Below are 25753 nucleotides of genomic sequence, written 5' to 3'. Positions count from 1 at the left end.
TTTATGACAAACTTCAATGGTGAAGTAAAATTTAAGCCTATTTGGTACACACTCTTTGCTGCTACGTTATTATGTTTGCTTACCTGCTTTTTACATCATTCGATCTACTTATTGAATTTTGGAATCCTATTTTTCGTTAGATCCCGAGTAAAGGTAAAAACAAAATCAAACCCAACTCAATTGCCATCCGTGGTTGGCAGCCATTTTTAAGCCGGAAATTTCGGTTTATAAATTAGAAAAATTTATTCGTACTGTTTTTATTGTTACGAACACTTTAATCATCTTATCTTACTTCTAACTTCTACTCCATTTATCTATTTCAAGCAAAAAAACACTTATTTTAAGTTTACTCAAACGGTCACACAATATCTTCATATTATCCCAGAATCCGAATTTTACTGTTAGGAACACTTTTAAATTGTTCAAAAAAAAGAAAAAAAAACGTCGAATTCCCGAATTCTATAATTGTTACTTTTATGTATTAATTAGTTACAAACATATAGTCAAATCCTACTACATTAAAAAAAAAATATATATGTAACACTAGAGCTGATCACGATTCTTTGATATTCCGAACGAGAGCAAAATAGCCCAAAACAGCACAAACAGCCGCTACGAACTTGCCTTCTCTAATCAAAACTCTCAGCACAAGACGAGAAATTTCGCCAGTCAACTTCTTGCCCTCAACGACCAAAGCTTTCCTCGGCTTGCCACAAAAAGTCAACAAAACAAGCACAGTTATCCACGTCATCAGCGTGGCCGGAACTGCCACGGCCAGCGCAGCAGCCATTGCAAGAAGGCCAAAAATAGCACCCAAAGCCACAGAAGCGTACAACGCGGGCCACCCAAATGCGTTACCCGAATTCGAAGCAGAAGAGTCGTACCAAGAAAGCACGGATTTGAGGAGATTCCAAGAAGAAGATAAGAGTAATGAATATACGGAAACGAATAGAAAGGCCCATGTTCTTCGCTTGCTCATGATTCTTATGAACATGGTTTGATTGTTTGTGATCGAACATGGAGATTGTTGTGTTGTGGGTTTATCTTGTGTTAGAGCCAAAGTTCTGCCGGATACCAAAGCCGAAGTATGACCTGAAACAGAGAAGAATGCGAGGGTTTGTCCCCCCGATTCACCTCCGGTGTGAGAATAAATTAGTGGCTCTAGGAAGGGTTTAGAGAACTGCAAGCGAGTATGTAAGAATGTATAAAGTTGTGAATGAATTTTACCACTGATTTACCCACTTTTTATAGGAGGAGGAGGAGCCCTGCTATGTAACGTTCCCGCCCGATGCGGGAGGGAAGTTATGATGAGTAAAGGAGGCGGGATTCTCTCGCCTCGACCGTTGCCATAGTAACGTTTAAGTTCAAACGGTGGGCTGGACCTGCTTTGGGCCGTAATGGATTGGGCCGAAAGGCTTATAACCCAACATGTCCCCAGGCTTCGGTCGGGTTTCAAACGCGGCCGAAGCCTAAGTTGTCTTTGACCGACCGACAGGGTGAGGCTGTAGTGGGAGCTGAGCAGTTGTTTCGGTCTGATTTCAAAATGCTTGGTCCGATGGACGCGTGGTGTCGTTTGGGCGCCGGATGGCGTGGCCTCGAGATACGCGCTGAATCTGGGCCGTGCATTCCAAAGGGTGCCATTAATAGGGCGCGCCTTTTCACAATTCGTTTATAAATACAAATCATTACCACCCGTTTCTTTTCATATTTCCAATATCCTCTTGTTTTCCTCTCAACTCTCCATTCTCTCAAGCTTCTTGCTCCCAGGCGATAGTTGTTAACCGGCGGTGGTTCTTTTTCCGGCTTCTTTCACCCGTTTTCTCCACATCTCTTCTACGACAAGTAAGTTGTTCTCCCCTCTTTGTCAGTTATCATCCTTTATGTTTAGGATGCTGCTAGATGTTAGTGCACTGTATTTTGTTGCTTTGCGTATTTTCTTTCCTGGTAGGAGTTGTCCCGCCGGCTTACCGATTTTTGGGGGGTTTTTTGTTCTTGTTATGTGCTTGCATTGTACTGGTAGTCGTAGATCAGGATCGCAGTAGGGGTTTTCCGGCGGTCTCTGAGTTTATAACCGGTGACTTGTCGCCGTCGCTTCCTCCACTTATTGTGTTATTTGTGCTTTAATTCTTGTTTGAGTTTTGAATGTTTGTTGCCTGAGTCGGCTTTCTAGGGTTAGGTTAGTCGAGTCCTGCTGGCCCGACCCGATTCGGCCCTCTGTACTCGGGCTTGCTTCTTTTTCTTCTTTTTCTTTCTTTCCGAGTACATGGCTCATGTTTGCCTTCTCTCGTTTGCAGGCAAATGGATCGGTCGGGTGACATAGTCGGGACGTCTTATTCGGCCGCGGATCACTTTAGCGATGTGCTGAAGTTTCCTATGGCCAACTTTCCTTCCTTACTGACCGAAGCGGATCTGAAGTCGTTTCGGATAAAGTACCAGATACATCGGTCGTGGGATATTTATCCAGCCATAGAGAGCGATTGTATCTACCAAACACCTGAGTCGGAAGAAGGGCACAAGTGTGTGGGCATCTCCGAAAACGCCTTTAAGTGCGGCTTTCGGCTCCCGATGCTCCCCCTGCTGAAGAAACTTCTGAAGCAGACGGGGATCGCCTTAGGCCAGTTGGACCCGAACGGATTTACGTACATAAACGTATTCCAGCATCGGTGTCTGATGGCCGGCGTGTCTCCTCGGCCAGCTCTCTTCTGGAATCATCATGATTTCAAGAAAAACGCCAAGAGCAATGGCTTTTATACCATCGGCCGCAAGACCGGCCGACCGAATTGGTGTGAAACCAACTCGAGCAACAAGGGTACCCACGAACGGTGGTTCTACCTGGGGGGTCACTCGATCCACAAGTTCTCTCTGTGGAGGGAGGTAGACCCCTCCATCATCACCACTCCCCCTCTGGTCGGTAAGGACCTGGAGGACTTTGAGAAATTGAACAAAGTCCAGGAGCCGAACCGGATTCTGCTGTCGACCAGTCGGGAGAAGGAGTGGCTCTTCACTCTTTGGGGTAGTGACGGTAGTCTTTCTATTTCTTCTTTGCTTTTCCCTCGATAGTTGATCACTTGATTTGTACCTGTTTATTGTTTTAACGCTGTCTTCTTTGTGCAGTGTCTTCCCGAACCGAAGCCCTGAAGAGGAAGACGGCGAAGGCCATGGCGGCAAAGAAGGAGGCCGAAGCAAAGGCCCGCGGCGAAACAACAGTTGGTGCCATAGTCCAGGCGGATGTGGCGAAGGAGAAGACCCCGGAGGTTGGTCGTGCGGAGGGGACGGTTGAGAAAGCCTCCGAGGTGGTGGAGATTCCGGCCGCCGAAGCCTCTAGGAAGAGGAACAGGCCGGACGGTTCATCGGAGGTCCGGCCTTACATTCCGGAGTGGTCGGTTTTGGCGACCGATTCGATTGCGATCCAGGCTCCTGATCGGATCAAGGAAGTTGCGGGCGATCTCTGCCGATCGCAAATGTTGCCGGCCGACCGGGGGACCTATGAGTCGGCGACTGCTCTGCAAGCGTGCGAGCAGCTGATGTGCTTCCTATCTCTGGTAAGTGTTCTCATCCTTTAGTCCCTTCCACTTTATGGGCCCGGTATATCTTTTTTAACTTGTCCATTTATGTGCAGGCTTCTCCTTGGGCGGCGGCGGTGACTGATAAGGTCCAGGACATGCAGAAGCAGATGGCTGGGGTGAACGCCCTTACTATTCGAGCCAATCTAGCTGAAGATACCCTGGCGGCCCTGAAGACGGAGCTGGATGCTGCCCACCAGGACCTGAAGGACCTTCGGGAGTCGGAAGGCCGTCTGAAGGGGCAAGTCGATACTCTGACCAGGAGGGTTCAGCGCCGCAACCTGGCGTTGAAGGCTGCCCGAAAGAAGGAGAAGAAGACGAGGAAGCTTCTTGAGAAGACCGAGGATCGGTTCCTCGACATTGGATATGACGAGGCGGTCCGTCGGGCTCACAAGGAAGGCTTGGATCACAAGTTACTTTTGGACGAAGGAGCTTCTGATCCGGTCGGCCGTGAGGATCCGGACGAACCCCTTGTTGTTTCATCCGATCCCGAGACTGACTACTCGGAGTAATTCTAATTTTGTACTTTCATTGGCCTTCGGGCCATTATTTGTAAAAACGATCTGCCTTCGGGCTTTGTATAAATATTTCGCCTTCGGGCTTCTAATTAATTTTGCCTTCGGGCTTGCTTTTCATACTTGGTTTTATCTCCATACATGTTTTTGTTTCTGATGTATGTCTTAGATAGTGTATGTCTTCGACCGGTCGGTCTCCATACTTTTGTTGTCGCAACCTTTAGGCCGACCAGTAAGCTTTTTTGCGACTGTATGTATGTCTTAAACCGAAGGGTTTCAATACATGTTCGATATATATATATTTTTTTTTTTATATGTACGTCTTTGACCGTTCGGTCTCAGTTTTACGTCTGACCGACAAATCTCGATACACACTAATTGAATTCGGAAATGTGCGTCTTTAGCCTTAAAAATTGGCTTCAGCACAATGCCTCGATCCCCCAATATTTGGGGATTGTTATTATCTTTAAGTTATGTATTCGATCGGCCCCATTGTAGATAAAAACAATCGTGCAAATATTAAGTTAAATCAAGGATAACTCCTTTGGTCCCGTAATTTTGATCAGGTTGCCCCTAGTTACGGGATCGGTCGGAGTGTTAAACAAGTTGAAATTACTCAAAAAATTTGAAGTAGGAGTTTTTATTCATTGGAAAGGAAACAATTACATAATTGTAATGTATTACTGAAAGTAAAATATTCGGGCGGGAAGCCTTACTGATAATATTTCCGGAGCTGGGAAGCATGCCAGGTGTTCTTAATGGGGCTTCCATCTGGAGTGGCAAGTTTGTACGTTCCCGGCCGAACTATCTCAACAACAGTGTGGGGGCCTTCCCAGTTTGGCATAAGCTTTCCTTGCTTCGTCGGCATGGAAGTAGCCAAGTCTCGGAGAACCATGTCCCCAACTCTGAAAGAACGTTTTCGGATACCCGAATCATAATATTGAGATGCTTGCTGTTGGTATCGGACGTTCCTCTGATGGGCGGCTTCTCTTTCTTCTTCTAAGAGATCCAGGTTGCCTCGGAGGCCATATTCATTGGTATCAGGATTGAAGACCTGGGTTCGGTAAGATTCCAGGCCAACCTCAACCGGGACAAGCGAGTCGGTCCCGTAAGCTAACCGAAATGGGGTTTCTCCTGTCGAAGAGCGAGGAGTGGTTCGGTATGCCCACAGGACCCAAGGGAGCTCTTCGGCCCATAGTCCCTTAGCTTCTCCAAGGCGCTTCTTGATTCCGTGGAAGATGATCTTGTTTGCTGCCTCGATCGCCCCGTTTCCTTGGGGGTGACCGACCGAGCTGAACCTCTGTTGAATGCCGAAGCTGGCCAAGAATTCCTTGAACTTTTTCCCAACAAACTGGGTGCCGTTATCGGACACACACACCATCGGTATGCCAAACCTCACAATTATCTGCTCCAGGAAGAATTTCTTGGCAGCCTGTTCGGTGATAGCTGAGAGCGGTCGGGCTTCGACCCACTTTGTCATGTAGTCAATGGCCACTATGCAATGTTTGGCTTGCCGGGTGCTGGTTGGTAGGATTCCGACTATGTCGATGGCCCACATGGAGAAAGGGATTGGGCTGAGGACCGAAGTCATTTCTTCCGGGGGTTGCTTCGGAACATTGCTGTGGATTTGACACTGTCGGCATTTCTTTGAATAGTTGGCTGCATCTTCTCTGATGGTCGGCCAAAAGAATCCCTGTCGGAGTATCTTTAGGGCTAGGGATCGGCCGGCCAGGTGCTCGCCGCAGATGCCTTCATGAACTGTCTCCAGGGCTAGAAGTTGTTCTTCTGGATCTAAGCATCGGAGCAGCGGCTGAGAGACTGATCGCCTAAAGAGTCGGCCCCCGATCAGTGTGTAGCTAGCTGCTCGGTACTTTATCTTTTGGGCTTCCTTCTTCTCTAAGGGCAAGAACCCTTTTTCCAAGTATGCTCTGATGGGGGTCATCCAATTTATGCCTTGATGAATTTCCAGGCAAGCTTTCTTGTCGACCGAAGGCATTTTTACCTCCGTCAAGTAGATGGACCCCGTCAAATTCTGTGTTTCGGCCGAGGCTAATCGAGAGAGAGCATCGGCGCGGCCATTGTCTTCCCGACCGATGGCGCTCAATTCAAATGTTTCGAAAAACTGAGTTTGTTCGCGTACTTTAGCGGCGTAAGCCTTCGTTCGGGGCTCTTTCTGTTCATACTCCCCAGAAAAGTGCTTGACAACCAGCATGGAGTCGCTGAAAGCCCTCAAGTGCCTTACCTCCAGATTTTTGGCTAGACCCACTCCTGCCAAGAGGGCTTCGTACTCGGCCTCATTGTTGGTCAAAGGGAAAGTGAACCGGATGGCTTGACAAATCTCAAATCCATCGGGACTAGAAAGGATCAATCCGGCCCCACATTTTGACCCGGCCACCGACCCATCCACAAACAACTTCCACCTACCAGGAGTCCGAATGAGCTGTTCCTTCGGTTCCAAGTCCGTCGGCCCGGAAAAACGGCACTCTACCATGAAGTCAACCAAGGCTTGGGCTTTAATGGCTGTTCGGGGAACATACTCTAAGTCGTATTCCCCCAATTCTACAGACCAGGCGACGACTCTGCCCGAAGCCTCCGGTCGGCTGAGAATCTTCTTCAGAGGTTGGTCGGTGACCACTTGTATCGTTCGCCCTTGAAAATAGTGTCGCAATTTTCGCGAGGCCATGACCAGCCCATATGCGAACTTCTCGGCATTCGGGTATCGGGTTTCGGCATCCCTCAGCATATGAGACACATAGAAGACCGGATGTTGGTTTTTCTCGTGCTCCTTTACCAAGACCGCACCAAGGGTTCGGTCACTTACTGCCAAGTACAACTGGAGGGTCTCCTTCGGATCGGGCCTCAGCAGCAGAGGGGCTTTAACCAGATATTCCTTTATTTCTTCGAAGGCCTTTATGCAGTTCGGCCCCCACTCAAAATTCTTGGCTCCCTTCAAAACTTCAAAGAAGGGGAGCGCCTTTTCTGCCGACCGAGAGATGAACCTTCGGAGGGCTGCCAGTCGCCCCGTTAGCTTCTGAATGTCCCGAATGGTCTTCGGGGCTTCCATTTCTATCACTGCCTTTATCTTCTCGGGATTCGCCTCGATCCCCCTTGCGCTGACCATGTACCCTAGGAACTTGCCACTACAAACCCCGAAGGTGCACTTGGCGGGGTTGATCTTCATGTTGTTCCGTCTTAGGGTCTCGAAGCATTCCTTGAGGTCATCGGCGTGATCTTGAAATAAGGACTTCACTATCATATCATCTACGTAACATTCCATGTTTCGGCCTATCTGATCGGCGAAGACTTTGTTCACCATCCTTTGAAAAGTGGCCCCCGCATTTTTCAGGCCGAAGGGCATCTTGATGTAAGCATAGGTTCCCTTCGGGGTGATGAATGCTGTCTTCGGAATATCCTCGGCATCCATGGCGATCTGATGATACCCTGAGAATGCATCCAAAAAGCTGAGTATTTGATAGCCAGAGGTGGCATCTATCAGCTGATCGATGTTCGGCAAAGGATAGTGATCCTTCGGGCAATTCTTGTTGAGGTCGGTATAATCGACACACATTCTCCACTTGTTGTTTGACTTTTTGACCACCACCACATTTGCCAACCACTCTGGATACTCGATTTCTTCGATGAACTTGGCCTCCAGTAACTTCTCCACTTCGGCCTCAATCACTTTTTGCCTCTCCACCGCGAAGTTCCTCTTCTTCTGCTTCACGGGCACAGCCTGAGGATGAACATTTAGCCTGTGCCGAGCGATCGACTCATCCAACCCTGGCATATCCTCGGGTCCCCAGGCAAAGACATCATGGTAGCGACGGACCACATCAATCACTTTTTCCTTCAACCCTGGCTCCATATCTTTACCGATCCGAACCATTTTTCCCGAGCACCCTGCATATAATTCCACCTCTTCGGTTTCGGTGCCCGGTTCGGCTATCGGGTTTGAGAGATCATTTCCAAACTTCTCCAACTCAATATGGAGGGCATGGCCGCTGCCCCCAGGACCATCTTCGGTTCGGCGCCGTTTGTTTCCTTCGGCGCCACCTAGATCCTTTTCTTTCTCCAAGTCTTCCAGCATAATGATCCTAGCTGCCTTCTGATCACCTCTCATCTCTCCCACCCCCTTTTCGGTCGGGAACTTCAACTTAAGATGGGGAATAGAGGCAATGGCTTCGAAAGCAGTGAGAACAGGTCTCCCCAAGATGGCATTGAAGGGACTCTCAACTCGGACCACATAAAACTTGACCTGTTTTTCCACAGTATAAGGGGATTTACCGAGCAATAGGGGCAAGTGGATCGTACCTTCGATCGGGACCGGCTGATTGCCGAAGCCATAGAGGGGTGCCTCATAGCAGGTATCGATCTGCTTGCCTTCCAGGTTCATCTTCTGGTAGGTGTTGTAGTAGAGGACGTTAACAGAACTTCCCCCGTCAACCAGAACCTTCCAGATCTTGTTTTGGCCGATCACGGGATTAATGACCAACGGATCCTCGTGCGGCAGCATAACATCCTCATAATCTTCTTGTGAAAACATTATAGGATACGACTGTTTGGTGGAGTTGATGCTATAGAGGTTGTAGACCTGTCGGGCGTACTTCTTCTTAGCCGTTTTGCTACTTCGGTCCAGAATTGTTCCCCCGAAAATCGTTCGGACCTCACCTCTGTACCTCTCACCTTCTTCGGGCGCCTTCCCTTTATCTTCTTTGGGACCCAACCGATCCCTCAGATCCTTAACATACTGGTTCAAATCTCCAGCCTTGACCATCCTCTCTATTAACTTCTTCAGGTGGTAGCATTCATCGGTATTGTGCCCGTTGTCACGATGATAGTCGCAATACTTATCAGAGTTTTTCTTGTAATCTGGGATCTTCATCTTCGGCGGCCGAACGAATCCTGGTTTTCCTTTAATTTCGTTAAGAATCTTGGAGACAGATGTATTCAGAGGAGTGAACACAGTGCTGTCTCTATCTCTCCTTCGTTCGGCCCCCCGATCCAGCTTTTCATCCCTTTCATCTCTCCTGCCTCGGTGGCTATCATTCCTTTTTCCCCTGCCGTCCGAACGGGAACTGTACCGATCATCTTTCCGATCGCTCTTGTGTCCCCCGATGGATTCCATCTTCCTTCTGATGCTTTCTCCCCGCAAATAGATGTCATTCAGCGATTTAGGGGGTATATCATACAAAGATGATCGGAGCTTCTTACCCTTCACCGGATCCAGACCGGCCGTCAGGAACCCTGCAGCCTTCACCTTATCCAGATTAGTGACCATCCCAGCTTCTTCCTTGAACCTGGCCAAGTAGTCGCCCAACTCCTCATTGGGTCTCTGTCGGCAATGAATTAGGGCTTCTGTATCCTTCTCTCTTCGGCACAAGTGAGAGTAGTGCCTCAAAAACTTGCGTTTCAATTGATCATAAGAACTGACCGACCTTGGTCGTAGGGATCGGTACCACATCGTAGCGGATCCCTTCAGGTAGGTCTTAAACATCTTGCATAGCATGATGTCACAATGTCCCATTCCAGTCATCAGGGACTCGTATTTGTCGCAGTGATCGATCGGGTCGCCCTTCCCGTTAAATTCATTCATCTTCGGGAACTGTCTACCCGGGGGCGGCCGATATTGCTCGATCTCCTCGACTATCACTGGCTCATGGGTCAACGTCTTGTCCCCAAACATGGCCTTCTCCATTCGGCGAAGTCGGTCCCTAACGTGGGGACCTTCCTCTCCTTCGGTATCCGAAGGTGTGACATGCCTGTGACGAGGCCCTCGGGAATGCGACTCGGAGTCCGAAGACCCGTCTTGGTCTTCCCGATTCCTCTTCTTATTTCCTTCGCCTTCCGGCACTCGATCTCCTTCGGCCTCCAAGGCCTCTCGGAGGGCTCTCTCTTGGAGCTCAATCTCTTCCCTTTGTAGCTGGAGGGCCTTCAGCCGGAGTTCGTCGGCTTCCCTCTTCTTGGCTAGTCGGGCAGCTTCTTGCTCCTTGGTCTTGGAAGATTGGGCTTTAGCAGCCTGCTCTTCTCGCCATTTCAACAGCATCTGCTGTTGTTCTTCGGGGGTGGGCAACAGCCCTTCGGGACTATTGCCAAAGTCGAAACCTGGGTTTGGGTTGGAGGTATTTCCAGTGGTTTGTTCGGTGGTGTTTGTCATGGTGTTGATTTATGAGAAATTCTACTTGCAGTGTCCCACAGACGGCGCCAATGTTAGAGCCAAAGTTCTGCCGGATACCAAAGCCGAAGTATGACCTGAAACAGAGAAGAATGCGAGGGTTTGTCCCCCCGATTCACCTCCGGTGTGAGAATAAATTAGTGGCTCTAGGAAGGGTTTAGAGAACTGCAAGCGAGTATGTAAGAATGTATAAAGTTGTGAATGAATTTTACCACTGATTTACCCACTTTTTATAGGAGGAGGAGGAGCCCTGCTATGTAACGTTCCCGCCCGATGCGGGAGGGAAGTTATGATGAGTAAAGGAGGCGGGATTCTCTCGCCTCGACCGTTGCCATAGTAACGTTTAAGTTCAAACGGTGGGCTGGACCTGCTTTGGGCCGTAATGGATTGGGCCGAAAGGCTTATAACCCAACATCTTGTTTTGTGATAATTTGTGCCATGGTGAAAAATATGATTGATTTTGGTGCTCTTTATTTTCTGCTCGGCTGTGTTTTTTTGGCACTGTTTGATGAACTAGGTGTCTGTGTGTGTATTGAATAATCGCATAGCATGATATAAGAGTCTAAGACCACGCTCAGCCTTCAACACGTGCATAATAAGTTCCTGTACATGTAAAATTAAGCAACCGAAAAAAACGATTGAATAATATAAGAAACTGATTTTTCAATTTGAAAAAGGAAATGCTTCCAAAAATTTATCTATGTTCAGTAGTCATGGTCTTTATTTTATAAAAGAGGGTTGGATTCAGTTGTCTTGTTGCCGTCCTTAACTACGATTATTTATGGAGAATTTGTTGGAATTTAAGAATGTTGATTATTGTAAGTTGTTGAGAGCAACTTGAATCTTGCAATATTCTTGATTAAAAGACAAGTTAGAATATAAAAAAATATATATAATAGCACGTATTCAAAATTATGTTCTCAATATTTTTTTCTAACTTACCGACGCATATTTAATTTTGATTGGACAGTTCAATTTTTTTCTAACTTACAGACGCATATTTAATTTTACTTGGACAGTTTATATGTATACGGAGTCCATTATTATTAGCCAAGTGAAATCAATCATACATTATCTATTAGATTTGGAAAAAATATCTGAAAACACTTTTTTAGAGTATGTGCATGTAGCATTTTTTATAAAAAAAATATATGAAATCTTACACGTCAACGCTACACTTCCCTTATCTATCATTTTGGTTATACCCTGTGAATGAATAAATTTGTCGAAGTGCAACAAATGCCGCATAATCTATTATCATATTAAAATATTAGATATATTTTTAGTAATTCAAAATTATAATAATAACATAATAATTTTAAAACATTGTCAATCAATATAGTCATTATTATCGAAACAAAACATCTTACAAATTCAGCAAATTTTATGTATGTATTACGTGTTCAATTTAACGACATATTATAAAATGCTATTATAACTTTGGTTCACATGGACAATGTAATTTTTTTTTAGAAAAATTATATATATTAAAAAAATATGTTTATTAAAAGAACCTTAATGATTCAAATTGATTTCGAATAAAGACGAAGGCCACCAACAGTGACATAAATTAGTCTTAAGAGCTGATATTCAACTTTCAAGACGGACGGCAACGCCGCAACAACCGAAAATCAGAGAGGAGGAAATCTTGACACAAGTCGTCGACCGTTGACATAGTCTAGCCCCATACTTAACGTTATTATAAAATTAATAAACAATGTTTGAACTTTCAACTATTTTAGTTAAAAAAAACACGGTCTATATTCGAGATACATTATCATAATGAGTTGAGGATTTAGGAATGTTCCTACTCGGTTTCTGCTGTAACGTTCAACGAACGTAATAATTAATCTCGCACACTTATATTTGGACTCCAAACGTAGTCTTAATATTTTTTTATCGGGATAATAAATTAAGTTTCGAGAGGGGCGATCATATTTTACACCAACTTAATGATAAAAATTTAAAATTAACTGTTACTCCAATAGACAAGTATTATTTTCTTCTTTTAGAAAAATAACTATTAATTTATACTAAAAATCAAAATTAGTCATTGATTTATAAATTAAATAACAATTTTTGTAAATTCATCATAAATGACAATCATTTTATATTTTAATGATTTACTCCTAATTAAAATTTTGCACTCTCCAACGGAACGTGATGTTCAATCGCTGTTGACATAAGTTGGACTGTAACTTCGGGGAACAGAGAACAGTGATTGTACGCGGTAATAACAGTAAATATTGTCTGAGAGAAAGGATGAAAGGGGGTGAAAATAAAATTGCGTGAATCTAAGAGGGAGCAGTTGAAAGAGTCTACGATATGAGCACAAGGTACATGGTTTTGGACTTTTGGACCAAAGCAATCAATCTATCTTGCTTTGTGTTTGGATTGAGTTGTGTGAAGAACATCTTTTTTTGGCCAAACCTTTCTTTTCCTTTTCTTCATCGTCCGCTGAAGATTCCCTGTTTCCGACTGAACAACCAAATCCCATGTATTATTCACTCTCTCCTGCATATCATGGTGAAACCGGGGAGGCCCACTTCCGATATATTATTGCAGGCTTATGTCATGATCCTGAAGCCTCTGTACGAGGGCTGTAATCTAAGCTTGACTGCTCGGAGCAGACCCGAACTCGAACGAGTTTGAATTCATTTATTAATGCTCGGTTCAACTCGGAACCGTTAACGAGCTCGAGTTCAAACATAATTGTTCATCAAGTTAAATGAAAACCTCAGATTAACCTAGATTCATTAACAATAGCGAACATTATATTTATTGAAGTACAATATTAAATGAAATACTCCGATTTTAGATTTTAGCCATGTCCGACTTGGTCCGTGAATTGATGAGCGAGTTGAGTTGGATCAACATATCATCCTCACAGATCTTTAATGAGCCGCTTGATAGCTGCCATTGTGTAGCAGATATTGCTGGGCCTTGAATGGACTAGACAACACCAGACGACTACAATCACTGACACCAGTAATCAAGATGAAGTAATTCAGCAAAAGAAGAAGAAGAAGATGAGATAATCTTGATCACTATAGCAAAGCAAGTTCAGATCTAAGAGCAAGTCCAATGCTAAATGTTATATATCTATTGTTATTGTTATAATATAACACCAAAAAGTGTTAAAATAAAACTTGCATTCAAATATTAAGTTCTATAATTAGTTTCAAATTTAACCAACTCATTAACTTTTACCTAACTTCTATACATTTTATTATTCCCTCCAAGGATGCATCTAGTTATTGATGATGTGGCAACATGAATGGATCCATCTTTGGTTTCAAATATAGAACCAAGGATGCATCCAAATATAGCATCCATTTGGAGTTAAGTTTCTTTACTTCTGATGCTATAATATAGCAATAGAACCAACTATAGCATTGTATTGGAGTTGATGCAGTTTTATTTAAAATGCACTTCATTACCATACAAGTGTTGCACCTTTTTTTTTTTTGTCTGTGTATGCTCCCATCCATTTTCACTCCACCATGTCCGTCGATAACAGTGAGGTTGCAAAAGTTGGAAGTCTGTTCAGTTCGGTTTGACGATGAAAAAAATAAAATTTTGTACGACCGGTAAATATTTAAAGAACTAATTAGTTATTATTTATTTAATATTATTTAAATTTAAATCCACATCTATAATTCGACATATAACATTGTTCTCGAGCACAACCAAAAAAAACCCGTAAATCCCTAATCACATCGATCAAAAATATAGAATGCAAGAACATAATTTATTCGTAAAAACATCAATATACAACTCGAAACACAGGAGCTCACAATGCATTTACATTGTCAAGTCGATCTAATCTAATCATACTTCTCCCTCCAAGAGTACGCAAGAAAGAAAACCCACGAAAGCGCCAGCAAAAAATCCCCAACCAGCTGTCTCGGCCACGCATGAGCCAACTCTTCGAGCCTCCTCTCGAAGAACACTCTCCACAGAGCCATCGAAACATGAACAAGCACACACCCTTTCGCAAAGAAGTTCTGAAACTCCCTGTCCTTGACAAACGCAACCATGAAGAGCAAAAATCCCATCGCCACAAGAAGCAGCCCCGCGAACGAGTCGGAGATCTGCTTCAATAGCTGATCATGCGGCGTTGATCCCATGAGTTTCGAAGCGGTTTCAGTGCCGTGACCGAATGCGGATATTTCGTTCAGATAAAACATTATGAGCGCGCCGCAAGATACTGATAATGCCGAATGGAGCAGGCATATTACGAAGAAGCCAGAAGAATTCATTGAATACGATGTTGAACGTGACAACTAAAAAGAGACGGAGAGTATAATATAAGTTGGTGATTGTCTGAACAACTTGAAGCTCGAGTTGTTACAAAAATTATGAAAGAAATAGTGATGCGGATTTAGAATCTTGGCTCTGCACAATGTGTGATAAATTTGTTTACCGAATTTGAAGAAGCATATTAGCCATGATGAAAGATGGATTTACGAATGATCTGAGGTGGGGATGGGAGATTATGCAGAGGGGCGTTCACGAGGGGATTCGTGGGATGACAGGATGTAAGATGGCGTTGGGAAATGTGAAATTGGATGCGTGTGTTGCATTATTACATACACTTGACCCACTATTTCTCGCTGCCAACTTGCACCAAATTTAATGCATATTTATTCAAAGTCTTTCTAGTCGCACTAAATAATGAGTATTTTTAGATGAAAGTTTTTTGTTGGTGAAATTTTTTGTGACGAGGGTCATTATTATTAATAAAATTATAATTAATAAAAATTTATTACTAATTTAAGAATTATCATTATTGTGTGGTAGGGACTCATCCTACAAATTAAATCTGGTTATTCAATTTTTAATACATCCCCTCCCGCAAATTATTTTTACAGCTAAATTTTCCATACAGTGAGCGTATCACCTCTTTTGTCTTGGATGATTCATGGTCTCCAGCATCTAAAATTCACTCGTAGTGATGAATACTTGAAGAAAGATAACAGAGGTCCAACTTTATTGTTATATTACGCAAAATCAACTTGCATACTGGAAATAGTTATGCTATCATTTTTGCTAAGATAGAAAAACAAAAACAAACATCGATCTAGCCTTCCGATGAAGTTGCGCTGGATGTGAAGTGCTGGTAAACTATGGATTCAGTTTGATTATACTTGGTAAAACCTCGGAGAAACTGAGGAAATGGAGGATTTTCGACTTCTGAGATTCCTTCGAGTATCTGAATCACAAGTCCCATAGTCGGCCTATTCTTCTCATCATCTTGAATGCACCAACAAGCCACTTTGCATGCTCTCGTTACTTCGTTCGAATCTGCTTTACCTTCCAATTTATGATCTAAGAACTGCATTAGTACTTCTTCGCCCTTACTTATTTTGTCTGCAATTAGAGCGGGGAAGTAGTCACCATCATCTAACAACTCCATGTTCCTCCTCCCTGATATGATCTCAAACAGAAGCTTTCCATAGCTAAAAACATCTGCTTTTACCGTGATGGCCTCACCCGAAATCCATTCTGGTGCAAGATATCCTCGTGTTCCTCTTATTGTTGTCAACACTCGGCTAAACTCTCGGCCAAGAAGCTTGGCTAGGCCGAAATCAGCAATTCTGGCATTATACTCATCATCCAACAATATGTTATCAGGCTTAATGTCACAATGTATGATACAGTCCCTGCATTTCTCGTGGAGATAATTTAACCCTCTAGCAGTTCCGATCATAATGTTGTACCTTGCTTTCCAATCTAGAAAAACATTGGAATTTTGGCGAAACAAGTGATTTTCAAGCGAACCATTCTTCATGTAATCAAACACCAAAAGTCTTTTTTCACCTTGTATGCAGAATCCTTGAAGGCGAACAAGGTTGATATGTTGAATTTGCCCGATTTTGCTCACCTCTGCACGGAACTGCTTCTCTCCCTGCTTCAAATTCTTTAGCATTTTAACTGCTATAGCTTTGGAGTTTGGTAAAGTGCCTTTCAAAACTGACCCAAACCCGCCTTCCCCCAGCTTTTCTGAGAAGTTCTTGGTTGATTTTCTGATATACTTGTACTTGAACACCATCAAATCCTCTGCTGCCCCATCATATATTCCCATTTTTCGTTTCCACTGCTGCAAGATATATAATATTACTGCAGCAAGCAAAATAATGAACCCCCCTGAAGCTGCTACAACAATCCAAACACTAGTCTTGCTTGCTTTTCCAGACTTTGCAATCCGAACTCTATAAGAAATTCCATACATATCAACAGAAGGCAATTTGATATTGTAAACCTCGTCATTCATAATCACACATTTACCGTCTGATACGTAGTAGTAGCCGGTGCATGTACAAGTCCTCAAACAGGCAGACTCGCATTCTTCATCACTCTTAACATACAAAAAGTGTGAGTATTTTGTAGATGATGAGGATGGATATTGCACAATAATAGATAAAAATGTGTCCTCACTTCCTCCTCCAACACCACATTCTAGACGGGATTTCCTAATGCAGCTACTATAATCTCCATCCCACACTCTTTCATATCCTGGCAAACAATCACATGGAAACACTTTCCCCTCATTGCATGTTTCAAAAGTACCACAAAAGTACAAAACATCACACTTTGTGTTTGGCCAGTCCCAAAGCAGATCCCAGTGACATGCCGGGAAATCACCCCGACACACGAACTGCTTAACTTTCCCTTCCGTGTCGATCATAAATCGCGTGACTCTTTTTGGAATAGCAACTTCATACGTGAACACGTTCTCATTAGCGTCCGAAGTATACGTAAAATTTGAGATAAAATCGGGAAATAACTCATAATCCAATCCTCTCCATGCACCTGAAGAAGATGTCATATCGCCATAAAGTTTATAATCTTGAACCCCGAGTGCACCTGAGTTCAGCTCAAGTGAGTAACGACCAGGGGCAGGATCTTCAGCATTTCGCCACGAAGTTAAATAAATCTTTTCCTTTTTTATATTGAAGTTATAGCCAATTTTACCACCCGGAAGCCAGGTGTCTGTTGGGTAATCGAAACTTTGCCATATAATATCAGAGGAATCTTGATTATCTCGTATAACAAAATTTCCACTGTCAAGAAGGATCGCTACAGATGAATTATATCTTTTCACGGTAGAATTCGAGGACCAAATTTGGATTCTTGAGTCATTCAACAGAGCAAGATTTCCATTTGGGAATAGTTTCAGTTGAGAATCATAAGGATTGAAAACAGGGTGGTTTCTATTTGCTACCCACACAACAGTTTTATTACCAAAATTCTTATACCATATACCAATATAATATTTTTTGGACTGACCTGGTGTGAAGAAACCTAGTTCAAATGTCTCACCTTTAGAGGATATCGTTTGGTTGCCGGAGAGAGTCTGACCGATGCCAATGACATCGGCTCCTTCATGAAGATGAGGTTCAAAGCAAAGGACAGAAAGGAGCAAAACAAGTAGATTCAGAGTTGTTTTTTTGGTCAAGCCCATCTGAGGTCTCCTGCTTGTAAGAAAACATACACCAGAGCAGCGTAGAAAAGTCATTAATGCCTTACCTGCGAGAAGAGAATATGTATGATCGCAAGAAAATGTGGTAGTATATAAAAGTGAAGGAACTCATTTCCAACGTATAAAGGCCGGGAACTTAAACTCCTTGTTGACTTGGAACTTTTGGAGTGAATTAGGGCGGTTTGATTTACTTGAAAATAATTAATTATTTATAATTTAGGAGTTCTTTATAAGTTAAAAATTATTTTAATTTATTTGTATGTACAATTTTTGATATTTTTAATTTATAGAATATAAATATTTTTAATATAATAATAAAAAGTGATAAATTATCTTTTAAAATGATTCTTTACATATTTGTAAACTCAAATTTTCAAAAATAAAAATAAATTACTAAAAGAGTTAGAATTTTGAACTTCTCGCATTATGTTTCATAAATCACAAATTAACTTACAAAAGAATAATATTTAGGTGGTGTTTGGCTGACAATTATAAGCCGACTTCTGGATTTATAAATTGGAAACACTCATTTGCACGTTTGTATAAAAAATAAAGAAGCACTCAAAAGAAGTTAGGATTACTAGAGACTTTGTTTCAGGACTTCTGATTATTTCCTAAATAATTTAATTATTTATAAACATTAACTTGATTCTGACTTTTATTTATTTTTTATACTTAAAGCAAAAAATAATTATTTTAAACTTACCAAAGTTTGGCCCTTTAATAAACATTTTCATACTTCTCCGCGCGCACACCACAAGAAAGCTCCACATTTGAATTTTATGCCTCCAATTCATCACTAGTGCCTTGTTTCCACACGTAGATGGTAGACCGTAGACTAATCTAGCCCCCAAGTAGTTCGAAGAGAATTATAGATAATTTTTGGAAGTTAACAAAAATTTTTGATATTTATAATTTATTGAGATATAATAAATTATTAATGCAATAATTAATTATTATAAATTATTTTTTTAAAGTGGTCCTATACATATTTATAGATACAAAGTGGAATAGGTTATTAAAAAAGGTTAAAATTTTCAACCCATCAAATACTAAATTATAAATCAGAAATTAGTTTATGTATTCGTTATACGAATGATACAAATAAGCTATTTTCACTTAGAAGTCCAAAAGGTGAGTTTATAATAAGTCTCACCAAACATCCTCATAGCTGTCTGATTTTGGCGGATATTTTTACCGTTCAAATTTGTTTATATTGATAATTTATTTATAATTATATATCGAACAAATAGTGAAGAATATAATTTCATAAGATATTTTATTAAAATACTGAGTGATAACTATATTTTTCACTGAATTTCAAAAAAGTGATTGAAATTTTAAATTCATAAATTGATGGTCAAATTTTATTTTTGTCTTTTAAAGGAATGACTCATGTCAATTTGTAACCTGATAAATAGCCACTCTTTCATTAAATGAATATAAAATCTGACCATCCTTTAAAAAAATTAACAAACATCATTATTTTAGAATACAAAAATTAAACTAATCTTGAAAAGTTGGACAATTTTATGAAATTCCATATAAAATGCGGCGATAGTAATTTCCACTAAGTTATACTAGCATGATAAGTAATACAGGGGCATGGAACCGGAATTTTAATATATTTAATATATTTTATGAATTTTAATGGTATGTATTTGATTTCGTTCTAAGCGAATTCTAAATAAGATATTGTAGGATTAATGCAAATAATTTAGAATTTAAGCACAATGTTTTAAAATTTCAAGGATTATGATGAGATTTAAAATATCTTAAAATACTCTAAACAATTCTATAAAATTCATCATTTTATTAAGTTTAAAAATACCTATAAGTATTTGAATGTTATGAAATTTTAATGGATTTTAAACAATTCTAATTGAATATCAATGAATCAGCATTTAAGCACCATTTTAATGGATTTTAAATCTATACTATACTATAATAAGTCAACATGGTATAGTTTGTAGTCCAAGATTTTAGATATATTTTTTGATTTAGTACTCTCCTTTTGGTACTACAAATCTACAAATGTGAAGTTTATTAGTATGATATCGTTAAACAGTTTCAAATACTAAAAACACTCATAACAATACATTATCATATAATATTTCATTAAAAAAATTATAATGATGTTATAAATAAAATTATAAATCTATAATTTTGAATATCTTTTTTTAACAAGAATCTTCAGATAAATCTTTTTAACTTTAAGGTGTTCTATTTCAATATAAACACGAACCATTACATAACTCTTTCTAACTCGAATCTTAAAAGTTATTGTTGTAAAAAAAACCAAAATTACAAAATTATGTTTGAAATTCGATTGATTAGATTATTGAACCTTTTAAATGTACTAGTGAATAAAGCCGCGCTTCGCGCCGGCGTTATAAATTTTGATGCGAATTAATATTATAATAGCATAAAAATTATTTTGAGTCATCTTTTGGTCAAACACACCAATAAAAAAATATTATAATCAGTATAAAATTCTTTTGAAATGGTCATCCTGTCAAACACAATACTAATAATAAAATTAGTTCGAACTGCCCTCCCGTCAAAAACAATATTAATCCATAATTTTTATTTTTATGATAAAATTGAATATTACAGTATAATTTAGATCAAAATCAGTTTGAGCCGCTCTGCCAGGAATTCGCAATTGAAAGGAAGTTTCTGGTCCATTTTTATATCTGTCTCGAGCCTTCCTGAAGGATTCAACCAAATGATTTTTTTCATCCAGCATTCTAGATATTTGAGAGACAATTTCTTCATCAATGTCTTCATTGGGACCATTCTTTTGCATTGTTGCTATTCTATTTCTAACTTCATTTTCAGTGTCGTAGATATAGAGCTGTGCATATTTTGGTCGTTGATCTTTTTCCGGGATTAATGAACCAATAAAATGAATATTTACACCACTTGCTCGAAACACAAACGGACCTCTCCTTCTATTTATAGCACTGTCGACTCGGACTCCCAAAGATGTCATTGCAAACATGCAGTTATAAGCCCTTATGTTTTCCATGAATTTGATTCCCTTCTTTCCAGATTCAGGTGATTGCAAGTACTTGAGTAATTCTGGTGGTTGCCTAAGTAATGGTATCTGCACACGTCCTTCCATGCAACAAAATGTAAACTTTGGTTGTAAATGAGTGCGTGTTTCTTCAATCCGTTCTTCATACCATAACATGGCACCACAATATGTGCATACATATGTAGGTGGTCCAAAGTTCCATGGCTTTTTGTAAACCCCTGTTGATTGATGGAATGAGAATATTATGAGTACATGTTAATTAAATTAGCCTACAAATTGAATTACAAAAAAACTTGTAGATACATCAGTATTTTTATATTACATTTAATAATATTGGGTACTATATGTGATATAGAATCAAGAGCATACATTCAATAACTATAATAAATGGCTGCAAAGACCGGTTAAAAAACTTGTTTAAACTGACCATTGAATCTATGTGCAGTCTCGGATGTATTTGCTTCCGGTAGTGTAGACTCCAGTTCCATTTGGGTAGAATTTTGTCCAATATTTTCTGCAATAAATTTAAAGAGGATACTTAATTAAATTAGCCTACAAATTGAATTACAAAAAAACTTGTAGATACATCAATATTTTTATATTACATTTAATAATATTGGGTACTATATGTGATACAGAAGCAAGAGCATACATTCAATAACTATAATAAATGGCTGCAAAGACCGGTTAAAAAACTTGTTTAAACTGACCATTGAATCTATGTGCAGTCTCGGATGTATCTGCTTCCGGTAGTGTAGACTCCAGTTCCATTTGGGTAGAATTTCGTCCAATATTTTCTGCAATAAATTTAAAGAGGATACTTAATTAAATTAGACTACAAATTGAATTACAAAAAAACTTGTAGATACATCAATATTTTTATATTACATTTAATAATATTGGGTACTATATGTGATACAGAAGCAAGAGCATACATTCAATAACTATAATAAATGGCCGCAAAGACCGGTTAAAAAACTTGTTTAAACTGACCATTGAATCTATGTGCAGTCCTGGATGTATCTGCTTCCAGTAGTGTAGATTCCAGTTCCATTTGGGTAGAATTTTGTCCAATATTTTCTGCAATAAATTTAAAGAGGATACTTAAATACACGTTCTAATCATGTATGTTTATATTCATTTATAGTTATTTTTGTGACTATTAGTTTCTAAAATTATACAAAGATATATTCACATATAAGCTTGCAACCGAAAAGAAATTTATAAATAATTATAATACCAACAGAACTTGTTTAAAACTGACCATTGAATCTATTTGCAGTCATAGATGGATTTGCTTCAGGCAGTATAGAATCCACTTCCATTGGGGTAGAATTTTGTCCAATGTCATCTGTTAAAAATTTGAAGAGGATTGTTAAATACATGTCCTACTCCTGTATGCTGATATTTGTTTATAGTTATTTTTATTATACTATTATTTTCTAGAATTATTATTTAAAACTGACCATTGAATCTAGGGGCAGTCCTGGATGTATTTGCTTTCGGTAGTGTAGACTCCAGTTCCCTTTGGGTAGAATTTTGTCCAATATTTTCTGCAATAAATTTAAAGAGGATATTTTAATACACGTTCTAATCACGTATGTTTATATTCATTTATAGTTATTTTTATGACTATTAGTTTCTAAAATTATACAAAGATATGTTCACATATAAGCTTGCAACCGAAAAGAAATTTATAAATAACTACAATACCAACAGAACTTGTTTAAAACTGACCATTGAATCTATTTGCAGTCCTGGATGGATTTGCTTCAATCCGTATAGAATTCACTTCCATTGGGGTAGACTTTTGACTAATATCATCTGTTAAAAATTTGGAGAGGATAGTTAAATATATGTTCTGCTCATGTATGCTGATATTTATTTATAATTATTTTTATTACAATTATTTTCTAGAATTATACAATTTTTTATGTTAATATATAAGCTTGCAACTGAAAAGAAATTTATAGTTTGTTGACTTTACCATTTCTTTCAAATGATTCAGTAGGAGTCTGAAGAATCATTGCCCTCATTGTACGTGTGTAGTATTTGACAATTATATCCATGGAACTGATGCGTTGTTGCAGGTTATTTTTGAATCTATTCTGGATGAGTGAAATTTTCCGTCTAAATCGTGAATGCTTGCATATCTTCTTCTCTATGAGCGTTTTGTTATGATTGGCACGTGATGGATGCTTCTTAATCTGCATTTTAAGAATCCTTTCTTGGCGTGCTAAAGCTGAGATATGTCTTCGCAAATGTTGCGTTTGTGTGGAGATATCATATCCATCCATAGTTGAATGTAAAAATTCCGTATTCTGTAAAAAATAAGCTAAAAATATGGTCAGAAAAATGCTCTGCCATACTGTAACACTGATCATAACTGAGCAAGCAATATAATCGAATAACAGGAAGATCTATTGCAATTTCACAACACAACATGAATGACAACATGGCACGATGGGCATGTCAAAATACAATATTTATTATGAGTACATGATGCAGCATTTAGTTTTTAAACCTTAAAAGTTCAGAATAATTAAAAACTGACACATGGCAGAGCCCTGTCTGAAGTGTTGTATTTGCTCAGTTTCTGCAGTTGTGAGCATCATTAGTAGAGGATCTTCTTTTCTTAATATGCCAGCATTGGTATGACAGATTAATCAGATACATCACTGACCAAGTAACGGACATTGGGGATTAAACTGTTGAATAAATTGTTAAAGAACATAATGTAAATAAAGCCTAATATAATATGTACATAAGATTCTATCTAGTTATTTTTATTTTAAACATCAGCTTTGAGATTGTGATTCATAATTTAGAAGTCTAATAAGGTTGCTCACACTTTTACTGAACTCTCAGGGATTAAGTGAAGGAAGAACGGTTGTTGCAAGGCGCAAAGGCAAACTGGAAAGATTGATTAGGTGGGTCGGAAACTTTTCAACTCAGAAAAGCGTTTGTTGGTTACCTTATGAGATAAGGATGTCATCCATTTATACGGCTTGAGACTTCTGACCAGCTTTTGTGTACATTCATTATTTTGTAGACAAAGATTATATACAGGGATATGCTTATACAAAAAAATAAATGATCAATGCTTTAGATTTGAAGCTGTAAGTGGGTGTCTGGATAATAGGAGGCCGGGTTCCTTAGTCCCTTTCAGTTTTTAAATAGAGTGCTATTGTGTAAGTAGTTATTATCAATAGATAGCAGCTACATGGACCATAGTTCTATATGGTTTTACCTCTTTACGACATTCATCTCGGTCTTTAGTAAATATCTTTTCGAGGTTAATAAAAACTTGATTTTGCTGACTTACAGAATCACACAAATAGAGAGGCCTCTGGTATGGCCTGTGGTATCCCTGTTTTAGTGTTTAAATACATGTGTGCTAGAGTTATCGCAGGAACTAAACATATCATGTATTTCAGATAAATAACTCTCTTTTTAACAAATAATATCCTCACTTTGTTCCAAACTTCTGTTAAACTGTCTTGTAGAATCGATTCCCAGAGGCCGGAAATAATCAATGTTAAGCTAACCTAGACATTAAGCTAACCTAGACAATTACACAAACAGCTTGCAGTAACCAACATTCAACAAACCTTTAAATTGATTGAGAAAAACATAGAGATTATTATGAGCAGAAAACTTACGGGTGTTTTATAATGTTGAGCAATCGGTGGCAGGTGATCTCCGGTGCCAAGTCAGAGCAAGTTATATCCATCTAGAAATTAGAAGTAGAGTAGGAACAGGTGGTGATTTTAGACTATGCTTGCTGCAAACTTAAGTCTCTTCAATCAATATTTTCTCACATAAAGATTATCTAAAATTCATATTCCAATAAAACTGACCAGGTGCATCACATACCAGTTGTTTCATCAAATAGCACTTGCCAATCGGCAGGAACAGGCGAAGAAGCTGGTGGTTCCAAGTTCAAAGAAGAATCAACAGGTCTTTCCCATTGACTTATCCCAGACTTTTCATTATAGTAATAAAGTGAACCGCTTGCAGGATCACATGCCTCAATCTACATTATGAAGTAGACAAAATTACAATATTAGTAGAAAAAGGAAGAATGACGGGCCCTGCGAAAAAATAAGTTTGTATACATATTTGATACAAATTTATGTGGAAACTTTAATAAAATAAAATTGAAGATAAAATTTTAGTTATGTTATAAATCTTCAATATATAAATATATAAAGAATTTTATTACTTTTAGAATTCGATAAAAAAGAATTGTATTACCTTTAAAATTCGATAAAAAAGAAGTGTATTACCTTTGGAATCCGATAAGAAAAGAATTGTATTACCTTTAGAATTCTGGAACCTGATTTTTTGAATTATAAATATATTTTTTCTCTCTGAAATTCAAGAAAAATCAGAATACTGAATCGAGCCATCCTAGAGACGCCCGCATCCTCCTTTATATATATATATTGATGATTACACGATCGCCTACGTTTGGAAAATATTTGAATTTTCTGATTTTTTTATTTTTAAATCTACGTGTATTAAATTCGGATTAAATGTACTATATATATATATAGTCAGTTGAATAATACAATTTAATTAAAATTCAATCCATTAATACTAAAATACTAATAAAATAAGGGAATTGATAAATAAGCTCCAAATGTTACTATTTAAGCTCCAATTCTATTTTTTCATGCATTAACACCTACAATATGAGGGAAACATGTGCAGAAAGTATGGGTAAATATGGTATAAATTTTAAAATTGGAGCTTAAATAGTAAGATATGGAGCTTATTTATCAATTCCCAAATAATATTAAAATTTAAATTATAAATAATAAATTACGAAATATATAATCGCTCGTGCTTCGCACAGGTCAAAAGCAAGTAATATTAATTGAACAACATCGAATTTTCAAACATAATTTTAATTTTTGATTGATTATCAACAGATTTGTGATATAACTTAATATTATAATTGAATACCCAAAA

At 39.2% G+C, this 25753-nt stretch overlaps 6 protein-coding genes and 1 long non-coding RNA gene across 7 annotated transcripts; 1 reads left to right on the top strand and 6 right to left on the bottom strand.

Annotated features, from left to right (window-relative positions):
- Positions 1 to 439: 439 nt before the first annotated feature.
- Positions 440 to 4198, top strand: LOC135152091 (uncharacterized). The gene is made up of 4 exons (XM_064091797.1): positions 440 to 1842; positions 2295 to 3022; positions 3115 to 3542; positions 3620 to 4198. Exons 2-4 carry the CDS (start codon positions 2299 to 2301, stop codon positions 4073 to 4075), a joined length of 1608 nt encoding a protein of 535 aa, XP_063947867.1. The 5' UTR covers positions 440 to 1842; positions 2295 to 2298; the 3' UTR covers positions 4076 to 4198.
- LOC108217511 (uncharacterized) lies at positions 554 to 979 on the bottom strand. Its single transcript, XM_017390339.1, has one exon. It carries the CDS (start codon positions 977 to 979, stop codon positions 554 to 556), a length of 426 nt encoding a protein of 141 aa, XP_017245828.1.
- A 592-nt stretch (positions 4199 to 4790) lies between the features above and the next one.
- LOC135152322 (uncharacterized) lies at positions 4791 to 10232 on the bottom strand. Its single transcript, XM_064092225.1, has one exon. The coding sequence runs from the start codon at positions 10230 to 10232 to the stop codon at positions 4791 to 4793; it is 5442 nt and encodes a 1813-aa protein (XP_063948295.1).
- Positions 10233 to 13982: 3750 nt separating this feature from the next.
- On the bottom strand, positions 13983 to 14839 carry LOC108216607 (uncharacterized). Its single transcript, XM_017389416.2, has one exon. It carries the CDS (start codon positions 14510 to 14512, stop codon positions 14078 to 14080), a length of 435 nt encoding a protein of 144 aa, XP_017244905.1. The 5' UTR covers positions 14513 to 14839; the 3' UTR covers positions 13983 to 14077.
- A 381-nt stretch (positions 14840 to 15220) lies between these two features.
- On the bottom strand, positions 15221 to 17829 carry LOC108216606 (G-type lectin S-receptor-like serine/threonine-protein kinase At2g19130). The gene has a single exon (XM_017389414.2). It carries the CDS (start codon positions 17770 to 17772, stop codon positions 15334 to 15336), a length of 2439 nt encoding a protein of 812 aa, XP_017244903.1. The 5' UTR covers positions 17773 to 17829; the 3' UTR covers positions 15221 to 15333.
- Positions 17830 to 20218: 2389 nt separating this feature from the next.
- LOC135152321 (uncharacterized) lies at positions 20219 to 22117 on the bottom strand. The gene is made up of 6 exons (XM_064092224.1): positions 22041 to 22117; positions 21770 to 21856; positions 21487 to 21573; positions 21204 to 21290; positions 20351 to 20994; positions 20219 to 20248 (listed from the first exon to the last, which is right to left on the bottom strand). Exons 1-6 carry the CDS (start codon positions 22099 to 22101, stop codon positions 20219 to 20221), a joined length of 996 nt encoding a protein of 331 aa, XP_063948294.1. The 5' UTR covers positions 22102 to 22117.
- A 125-nt stretch (positions 22118 to 22242) lies between these two features.
- On the bottom strand, positions 22243 to 24858 carry LOC135152383 (uncharacterized). The gene is made up of 5 exons (XR_010291476.1): positions 24653 to 24858; positions 24439 to 24509; positions 22764 to 23097; positions 22514 to 22600; positions 22243 to 22329 (listed from the first exon to the last, which is right to left on the bottom strand). It is a non-coding gene; the product is annotated as an uncharacterized LOC135152383 (long non-coding RNA).
- Positions 24859 to 25753: the final 895 nt, after the last annotated feature.

This window comes from Daucus carota, chromosome 4 (genome assembly GCF_001625215.2).
Source record: "Daucus carota subsp. sativus chromosome 4, DH1 v3.0, whole genome shotgun sequence".
NCBI classification, from domain to species: Eukaryota; Viridiplantae; Streptophyta; class Magnoliopsida; order Apiales; family Apiaceae; genus Daucus; species Daucus carota.
Note: the sequence above shows the minus strand (reverse complement) of the source record. Positions and strands in the feature narration are given on the sequence as shown.